We start from the raw sequence: 9,339 nt of genomic DNA on the forward strand, positions 1-9,339 counted from the left end.
ATCTAGCTCATATCCTGAGTCTGGGCCTTGGCCTAGTGAGTGGGCAGATGCCCAAGGAAGCTGTCAACTCTGGGAACACAAAAACACTGGGAAAGAGCTTGCTGCTACTGTGGCTACAACTGTTCCAGCATCTGGGGCTGCCATTTGTTGCAGTACATGGGCTTTTATTTTCTTTAAAACACTCACAATTAATACTTTGAAACGTTGGTAAAATAAAATTTTATTTTGCAGTTATTTCCAAAGTTAGAGAAATGGATTAAATGTCCCAATCAGTTGTACCGATTGCAAAAAATGTTCATAACCACTTCATAGAAATTGTAGTTTCTCCTAAGTTAACAGAATATTTGGGATGGACACATCACATCTAAATAGTTTAATCCATAAGCATAAAGGATAAACAGCCAGAGGCAAAGACTGAGCTGTTGAGTATTTTATTGAAATAGGATGCCCTGCTGTCCCATCAGCATCCAGCCACCTCCCCCACCTGCTAAATGTGGCTGGGTTCAGACCCAATGGTGGCGGGCAGGACTCCAGACTGAGAAACTGGTTATCAAAGCAGGAAACCAGATGAGAGTCTTTAGTTGACAAATATTTAAGTGGTAAAAGGCTCTTAAAGAATGTAGGATGAGTTCTGAATGGAAGTGCTGGCAGCCCTCCTCGGAGTTGAGTGCCGGGACGGGCTGTGCCAAGGAGCCGGGAAGGGCCCATGTGGCCAGCTGTGGGAGTGACTGAAGACACCCATGTGGACTGACCGTGGTCCCTGCACATGGCATCGGTGAGGCCTCATCCTGGTAGACAGGGAAGGAAACCCCAAGAGGGAAGTCAGGCTGCTCTGCTCAGAACAATTCCCTTTTCTATCCTGGGCTGCCAAGTATGGACCCAAATACCACATTTTAGATACTTGAGATATTTGTACTTTCTCACTCTCCAGGAAGAGTGCAATGTAACCACAATGCAGCCTGTGGAGGGAAGATGGGGAAGGAACCATGTCCTGGGTGACACCCATGGGAGCCACAGGGGCTAGAGGAGAGCAGGTCCTCCAAGCAGCTCTCAGGAGCGCGATATCTTGTCTGGAGGCATGAACCCTGTGTCCCCGAGGGTCCTGAGCGCCACTCGGCCATCTGGCCGTACCACCAGGTGGGTTATGCTGCCATTGTTGAGAGACAGGCGGAGCCAGCCTTCAGGAGGGAACTGCAGTGCCCTGGAAAGAGAAAGAACATGCTAGAACAGAGGGCTCAGCCACCAAAACAGGCTGGGGTCTGGGCAATGCAATAGCCCCCACCCCAGTTAGGGTCTCAGAGATTTTCTTTTTCTTTTTTTAATATTTTTTTAAACTTTTATTTATTTATGATAGTCGCAGAGAGAGAGAGAGAGAGGCAGAGACACAGGCAGAGGGAGAAGCAGGCTCCATGCACCGGGAGCCCGACGTGGGACTCAATCCCGGGTCTCCAGGATCACGCCCTGGGCCAAAGGCAGGCGCTAAACCGCTGCGCCACCCAGGGATCCCCCTCAGAGATTTTCTTGGGGCTGGGACCCATATAGCCAAGTCTGTCCCTCCTGTTTTTCAGCAAGGGGTCTCTCAGAGGACAGAGCTACTGGGCTGATGATCTCCCATCAAATCAAGGGGGATGGGGACAGCCCAGCCCCTGTTTGGGTCAGGGGATTAACCCAACTCCAGATGTGCATGCGAGTCAGAAATACATGGCTTCCATTGACTTCTTTTTCCAGTGTAACCAAAAGGGGGCAGGGGCAGCTGGACTGTGCAATGGACCCATTCCTATTCCACTCTTGCCCAGGAACAGGGTGGTATAATCCACAAGCCCAGAGCCTTGCCTTGTCCTCAGGAACACTTTTTAGGTGCAGTATTTGCTGAAAAGCCCAGTATCATCATGGCTTCCCCAAGTCATCAGACATCCTTTGTGCCCTAAATGGTAAGGGGCATCCCCTTGGCTCACTCTGCAGCCACCATGGTGCTTTTTAAAGTCTTCTCCTTGTGTCCCTCACAAACTCCAAAATAACCTCATGTATTGTGACAGGGATGCTCTGGTTCCTTCTAGCCCTTTATGGCACACAGGTCACCTCTACTCCAAGTCCCCAGTTCTGATTAGTTTTCAGCATTGGGGTCACTTCTAGTGGCTGCTGGGGTCAGCCTGTCACAGGGTGTTAGATTATGGCGTTTCCACGGTGCAGAGACATCCAGAGCAGCAATGAGGGTGGTGCCGGGGAACAGCATGTGCTGAGCACAGGAGCTCTGAGACTATGCCCTCTGGAGGCATGAAGTGCTGAGCACTTCAGAGTGTGTGGAGGCCTGTCTGAGGCTCACCCCTCTTCCCCAGCAACACTCCACCTGGCCTGGAGCCCTGTGACCAAGCTGAGAAGCCTGACTCCTGGCATCAGTGTGCCCCCTGCCTCGGATGCCCTGGGCTTCTCACCAGAGGCTGTGCATGGGACATTGGAGGGGAAATGACCCCGTTCCTGCCAGCCCTGGTGAAAGGTCCAAGGATCAAGCATGGTGAGCAAGGACCCTGGGCCTACATTTGGATAGTCCTGTGGGCCAGCCGGTGGGCTGTGTCCTGTCCTGCCCTGTCAGACTCATCACAAGAGGAGATCCCTCAGCTGTTAAAATGCCCAATGCACACTTTCTAATGGGTCCAGGGGGTGTCTGGGATTCCAGTTACTTCAAATTTTTCACTAAGTGAACTTTGGTTAAATACATAAGCACCCAGCTGGCCTAACTACCTCCAAGGGCCTTTGGTACATGGCTGCTACTCAGGGCAGGCATCACTCATGAGGGCTCTGGAACCTCCATTAGTGCCAGGAAGTGAGGCAGGTCCAGAGGACACAGAAGCCTCCTGGGGGCCCAACAGCCAATGCTGGGGCAGCCAGTGCTGGGGCAGCCAGAGCAGTGAAGGGACGAACATGGTGATGGGTTCTAATCCACAGTGCTAAATACAGATCTATGAGTCTATAATCCTACAAATAAACAGAGAGTAAGAGTGAGGTCTTACAGAAGGATTTCAAATAACAAATGACAGACAGAAATGCAAAACCACCATTAGGTGAGCACCACCACTGTATCTGTTGTGGCAGGAACTCCCAATGGGCTAAAGTCAGTCGGTATAAATCAGAGGGACAGAAGATTTGCACTGTCTCCCAAGACGCTTACAAATCACTGAGGGGGAAAAACCGACTGTACGGTGTGAAGTCCAGCGCACAGTGCCTGAACCAAGTGACCGTGTTAGCATCACCCAGAATGTGCCACTGACTTCTCGGGCACCCCGACCTACCCTGGACAAGTGGATCACATTTGTGCTATTCCCGCCATAAATACACGATCATGGAAAAACTCCAAACTGACATTCTCCCAGAAGGCTAAGGTCTCCAGGGAAGAGGCACTGGCACAGGCTGGCAGGAAGGATGGTGGGCCAGGGAACCTATGTCACCCCTCACCGGCACACGATGTAGCGGATGACATTGGCATGGCAGATGAAGATCTCGTAACTGTCTTCCTGCTGCTTGACATCTGCCCGATGGATGTAGTTCCGGAAGGCGGCCTCAATCCTGGCTCCATCTTCATAATACTGCTGGGGGCAGAGCAAGGAATCTTAAGGATGGCCACGGCATGCAGGCCGCAGGGCATGCAGGCTGCAGGTCGGGGGGCTCGGGGGGAGTGGGGCTTTTACCACAGCCTCTGGCTTCCAGTGGGACACAGGCGGGTCGGGCTCAATGGGGGCGCCTTCCCTCAGCAGGTCTGTGCTGACCTTGCAGACACCTGTAAGAGAAGCCGCAGCTAGGTGCTGCCCCTTCAGGACTAGCCACCCAGTGCGCCCTGGAGATGCGGGGCACTCACCTGGCAGGTGCTTGCTGATGATGTCACTGGTTTCTATGGCTCGGGTCATAGACGAATGGACAATTTTATTAAACTTCAACCCCAAGCTTGCAAGTCGGAGCCCAGTTAGTTCAGCCTGTTCACGACCTTGAAGGTGAAAAACACCAGAGAATTATAGGTTGCTGGAGTTCCTCTTTTGTTTACTTCAGAAATACTCCAGTCCTTTACCAAGTGCCCTTACGGCTGGGGAACAAGACGGGCAGACCCTCCTGGGGTTTGGCCCTAACTAGGGGCCAAGCATTTGACAGGTGGAAACAATGAGATAATGCAGTTACCTTTAGCTCCATACAGAAGGAATGTTAATGACCAAGGTTGAGGATCCCTGAGATCTGGGATCCTGTTCCTATCTTTGTGTCCTTTATGCCACTTTTAATTTTGTCCAAACATGGAGTTGCAACGTGCCATGGATCGACCAGTTGTGCATTATCACAGATGTCAACACGTAAAGACCAAATGGCCTCAGCATTACTAAGTACAGTCTGTGTACAAATACAAATCTTTTTTCTCAAATATATATTTTAGGGATGCCTGGGTGGTTCAGTGGGATAAGTGTCTCCCTTGGACTCATGATTTTGGAGTCCTGAAATTGAGTCCCAAGTCAAGCTCCCTGCATAGCAGGGAGTCTGCTTCTCCCTCTCCCTCTTCCCCTCCTCCCGCTTGTGCTCTGTCTTGCTCAATCTCTCAAATAAAATTAAAAAAAAAAATATATATATATATATATATATTTTAGAATCTAGATGAAAATGCTCTCAGAAGGTCAGTTTCAAGTGCATGTAGCACTGAATGTGCACAGATGGCTAATATCCTATCCAACAAAGACATCTTTAAAAATGTAAACCTTATCTCAGACCACCCTGTACTTCCTCTCCTAGGAATTTCTTCTACAGATATGCTTGCACATGGGCACAAAGACCACGGTGGAAGGGCATGCCCCGCAGTGCTGCTCACGATGGCAAGAAACTGCAATAAGTAGCACTCCTGCCAGGGAGACGGTTAGAGCTATCACTCAATCCTGTCTGTTTACCATTATGAAGCAAACTTTAAACAGATCTGCAAGTGCTGAATAGAAGGATCTTCAGCAACAGGTTAAGTCAAGCAGAACAGGGTGCATGGGCTATGCCACTTACAGAGCATCAGGGAGTATAGAACACCTCTGCTGTGCTTTGGGTCTGATCACCTGTGAGATCCACCATACATTTTTTAAAGTTGAGGAATTTTTTTTTTCAAGGATTTTATTTATTTATTCATGAGAGACACAGAGAAGCAGAGACACAGGCAGAGGGAGAAGCAGGCTCCCCACAGGGAACCTGATGCGGGACTCGATCCCCGGACACATGGTCATGCCTTGGGCCAAAGGTGCTGCTCAACTGCTGAGCCACCCAGGCGCCCCTAAAGTTGAGGATGTTTTCAATGCCTGTCTTGTATCAGTTAGGCTGATGATCACTGTTAATGACAATTCTTGAATCTGGGCCAAGCCCCTGACACAGGTCCAAAGGGGCCCAGCGTCACTAGTACAAGTGTCAGTTGGGGCTTGAGTCCCAGCACATACCCAGGGGTGTTAGAGTGCGGTCCTTTTCCAGGGAGGCATCCATGTGGTACTGGGAGTGCCTGATGAGGAAGATGTGTCGTGTGGCCTTTGCTTTGCAGTGGTCCAGCCTGGACGCCAGTTCTTCTTCTCCAGAGTCTAGGTTCCTCTTCCGCAGGTTGACCAAGGATAGTGGTTCTCGCCTAATGTTGAAATATGAGAGGCGTGTCCTTGTGATCTCTGCTCACAAATCAGAATTGAGTTTTTTTGACTAGACGGTATTTCCGTCTTGGGAAAGCGCAGGGACAAACAATACCCTCTGCCCTCTGCTGTGGCCCCTAAGAGCCCATCCTCTTAGAGCACATCGCATTTACCCAGAGCGGAGTGCCAGGCCTGTTTGGGGTGATCAGTGAATGAAGTGGACAAATGAAGCTCTCATGCAGCTTGTGTTCTAGTGAAAAGAGACTGATAAAAACAGCCAAGTGATAAGAGATGTGTAGAAAACGAAACCAGGTACCAGGAAGGGGTAGCTGGGGAGTGCCCACAAAGCTAGTGTGGCCATGTTGAAGCAGAGCCTGCAACTGTGCTGTCCAATGCTAGATACCAGCTGTGTGGCTACTTAAATTCAAAATAATAAAGATATTACTCCATTTCCCCAGTCACACTAAGAACATTTGAAATGGTCAGTAACCCATGGGATAGTGGTGATCACATTGGATAGCGAGGAAGAGAACATTCCTATTATTATGAAAAGTCTATTGGATGGCACTCCTGGAAGGTTGAGGAGCTGAAGAGGTGGTGGGGGGTGAGGATGGGGGGCAGCACCAGTGAAGATGCCGAGAAACAACCTAAGATTTGGTTGTTGGAAGACAGGGATGTCTGGTGGCTTCCAGAACGGAAATTTGAAAAAGCTAAAGGTCTGTGGTATGGGCTAGGAAAAGAGCATCCCCAGCTGGGACAAAATGGTGGCAGGGTAAGTTCGGAGGAGAGCAGTGGCAGCTCAGGGGTCCTGCTGGGCGAGCCTAGGGTGCCCTAATACAAAGAGGCTGAGATGCCACACAGGAGTCCAGGGCTGAGCCAGGGATGACACATGGGGACTACAGGCACACACATAGGAAGCCTAGACTGGATGAAATTCTCCAGGAAGAGGCTGGACATTTCATCAGATGAGGCTCTAGAACTTTCCAGCACACCCTCCTCCTTCATAAACCCGGACTTGGTGAGCAAATACAGTGTGTCAGCTTCCACCAACAGAGCTAGAATCCAGTGCTGCTTCAAATACATACTTTATTCTCACAATGAATCTGTTTCCTTAAAAAGAAATTCAGAAGACTGTACTGAAATTTGAAAAAGAGAATATGACCCTTGACTGAATCATGAGAAAAACAGACAAATCCCAACAGAGGGGCAGTCTTTAAAATTCCTGATTATCAATATTCAAAACTGTCAAAGTAATCAAAACAAGGACAGTCTGAGAAACTGTCACACCCAAGAGAAGCCTGAGGAAACACGACTAATTGTCCGGTGGGATCCTGGAAGAGACAACAGACAATAGCTGAAAACTGAGGAAATCTCGAAGTATGAATGTCAGTCAATAATAACAAACAGATATTAGTTCACTGATTGTGGCCAATACACCATACCAGTATTACAAGGATAGTAGCCTTAGCAGTAGACAAAATCAGGGGTGGAGTATAACTCTTAGTAGCTTTCCGATTTTTCTGTAAATCTAAAACTATTCGAACGTTTTTTTAAATTAAAGGTTTAAAACAAAGAATACCTATGCAGTTCCTGATAAAACGAGGCTGACAGTAAATACTAGTTCTGTGCCCCTCATTCAGAGTAAAGTAGTAAGGAGTTGGGATTGGGTGAACCATCCCACAATGACCACTCCCAGACTCCAGAGCAGAGCCGTCCGATAAGAAGCACACCACCAGCAACAGACGTACTTTTAAATTTCCAAAGAGCCTACATTTAAAAAGAAAGGGACAGGTGAAATTACAAAAATCCACTTTATTGAATCCAACGTATCAACAATACTATCATTGCGACACAGAAACAGCATAAAAAACCTGCACTGTTTGGTTTTTAAACTCGAATTCGTTAACATCAAACAACACTAAAAAGTGTTTCCTGATCAGAGGCGCCACTTCCCAGGTGCCCCATAAGCACGCGTGTGGCCACGCATGACAAGACCCGGAGGCGCACGTTCCTGTCCCACGTGTCCTCGCCCGGCTTCCAGCAGAGAGGCTCCTTCGAGGCCCAGGCCAGCACTGAGGGCCCCACACCCACCCTGCTCTCCGCCCTTAGGCATCGTCCAATCCGAGGGCTCCCGGCTGACAGCCCGAGTCTGGGCCGCGCGCTGTCCCCGGCACCGCTGTCGTCCAGGGCGTCCGCCATCACGGCCAGCCGCGCGGCCACATCCGGGAGAGACGTCCACCCGCGGGCCCGCCCCGCCTGCCCTCTGCGGAGCCGACCCCCACGGACCCAAGGCCCTGCCGCCCACCGGCCCCGCGCCCGACGCCACCGCGGCCCCGCACCTGTCCCAGTTGGGGTCCCAGACGCCCGGCCCGGGACGCGCGGTCCCCGCCCACGCCGGCGCCTCGACCACGCGCGGCTCCGCGTCCCCGCCCGCGCGGGGCTTCCCCACCGCCACGGCGGAGAAGAGCACAGCTGCCGAGCCCCCGGCCAGGCCGCAGGCCGCTAGCTGCAGCGCCTGTCGGAACGCCATGCCCGCCCGTCCCGCGCCGACCCCGCGCCGACCCCGCGCAGGAACTCACGGCTGGACGGCGCGCCCCGAGGGACACGATTCCTCAGGGGTCCGCTTCCGGCCGGCGGTCCGCGCGGTGACGGAAGTCCCGCCCCCAGGGCCAGCGGGGCGGGGGCTGGAGGGGAACTTCCTGGCCAGGGGTGGACAGCTTCCGGGAACAAAGTGGAAGAGGCGTACGGTGCGACGGTTCTGAGGCCTTTTCCCAGATTCCGTGCTGAAGTCCCTGGGGCAGGTCAGTCCTGCCTTCGAGCGGCGACGTTACGCGCGGCGTCTCCGGTTGGCGTGGCGCTGCGCGTGTGGAGCCGCCTTCCAGGGCACAACGGGGGCACCTGAGCTGGCGGAGGGCGTGTGTGTGTGAGGGAGACGAGGCCGCGGCGCCAGTGTGTATGAACGTGTGTGCGCGCGACGGGCCATGGGCGAGTGTGTGTGTGTGTGTGTGTGTGTGCGCGCGCGCGACGGGACTATGTGTGACAGACAGGGCCGGGGCGTGTGTGTGGAGAGCGTGTGTACTGGCTTGTGTGACCCGGTCTCAGTGTGTGCGCGTGGGTGTGTGGGACGACGGGCGAGACCACAGCACTCCTTGGAGAGGGGTACTGGAGGGAGTCCCAGCCTCGAAGCTGCAAGGAGCTGGGAGGCGGGAGAGCCTTATGGATAGAATTCAGGATTCTAGTTTAAGTGAACTGGGAAACCTCTGCAGGGTTTGTTTTTACTGTGGTAAAATACATGTAACAAAATTTACTGTCTTAACCATTTTTTAAAAAGATTTTATTTATTTATTCATGACAGAGAGAGAGAGACAGAGGCAGAGACATAGGCAGAGGGAGAAGCAGGCTCCGTGCAGGGAGCCCAAGGTGACACTCCATCCTGGGACCCAAGGATCACGCCCTGAGCCAAAGGCAGATGCTTAACCGCTGAGCCACCCAGGTGTCCTGTCTTAACCATTAAAAAAAAAATTTTTTTTTAAGTAATCTACACCCAAGATGGGGCTCAAACTTACAACCCTGATGTGAAGGGTCCATGTTCTACTGACTGAGCCAGCCAGGTGCTGCCCCACTATCTTAACCAGTTTTAAGCATATAGTTCTGTGGCATGAAGTACATTCACACTGTTGTGCAACCACCACCACCACCAACCAGCTCCAGAACCTAAATCTTC

General features: G+C 51.6%; 1 protein-coding gene across 5 annotated transcripts; it reads right to left on the minus strand.

Moving 5' to 3' along the window:
• Positions 1-195: 195 nt before the first annotated feature.
• On the minus strand, positions 196-8,160 carry PGAM5 (PGAM family member 5, mitochondrial serine/threonine protein phosphatase). Of its 5 annotated transcripts, none has more exons than XM_077875125.1 (7): positions 7,955-8,160; positions 7,195-7,382; positions 5,439-5,654; positions 3,851-3,976; positions 3,684-3,772; positions 3,451-3,581; positions 196-1,201 (listed from the first exon to the last, which is right to left on the minus strand). In XM_077875125.1, exons 1-7 carry the CDS (start codon positions 8,143-8,145, stop codon positions 1,051-1,053), a joined length of 1,092 nt encoding a protein of 363 aa, XP_077731251.1. In that variant the 5' UTR covers positions 8,146-8,160; the 3' UTR covers positions 196-1,050. The 5 variants fall into 5 exon arrangements, with proteins under 5 accessions (XP_077731251.1, XP_077731250.1, XP_077731252.1 ...); XM_077875124.1 differs by having other exon boundaries at positions 3,451-3,584; XM_077875126.1 differs by having other exon boundaries at positions 3,451-3,604.
• Positions 8,161-9,339: the final 1,179 nt, after the last annotated feature.

The sequence above is a fragment of the Canis aureus genome, chromosome 27 (assembly GCF_053574225.1).
Source record: "Canis aureus isolate CA01 chromosome 27, VMU_Caureus_v.1.0, whole genome shotgun sequence".
Taxonomy (NCBI): Eukaryota; Metazoa; Chordata; class Mammalia; order Carnivora; family Canidae; genus Canis; species Canis aureus.

What these genes read in the sequence shown, in the direction of transcription:
- PGAM5 (XM_077875124.1), bottom strand. Translation starts at nt 8,145, where the DNA reads ATGGCGTTCCGACAGGCGCTGCAGCTAGCGGCCTGCGGCCTGGCCGGG. An exon ending in CCGCACTCTAACACCCCTGG is followed by an intron (nt 3,977 to 5,438) that starts GTATGTGCTGGG and finishes TTCACCTTCAAG; the next exon opens with GTCGTGAACAGGCTGAACTA. An exon ending in CATCAGCAAGCACCTGCCAG is followed by an intron (nt 3,773 to 3,850) that starts GTGAGTGCCCCG and finishes CTTCTCTTACAG; the next exon opens with GTGTCTGCAAGGTCAGCACA.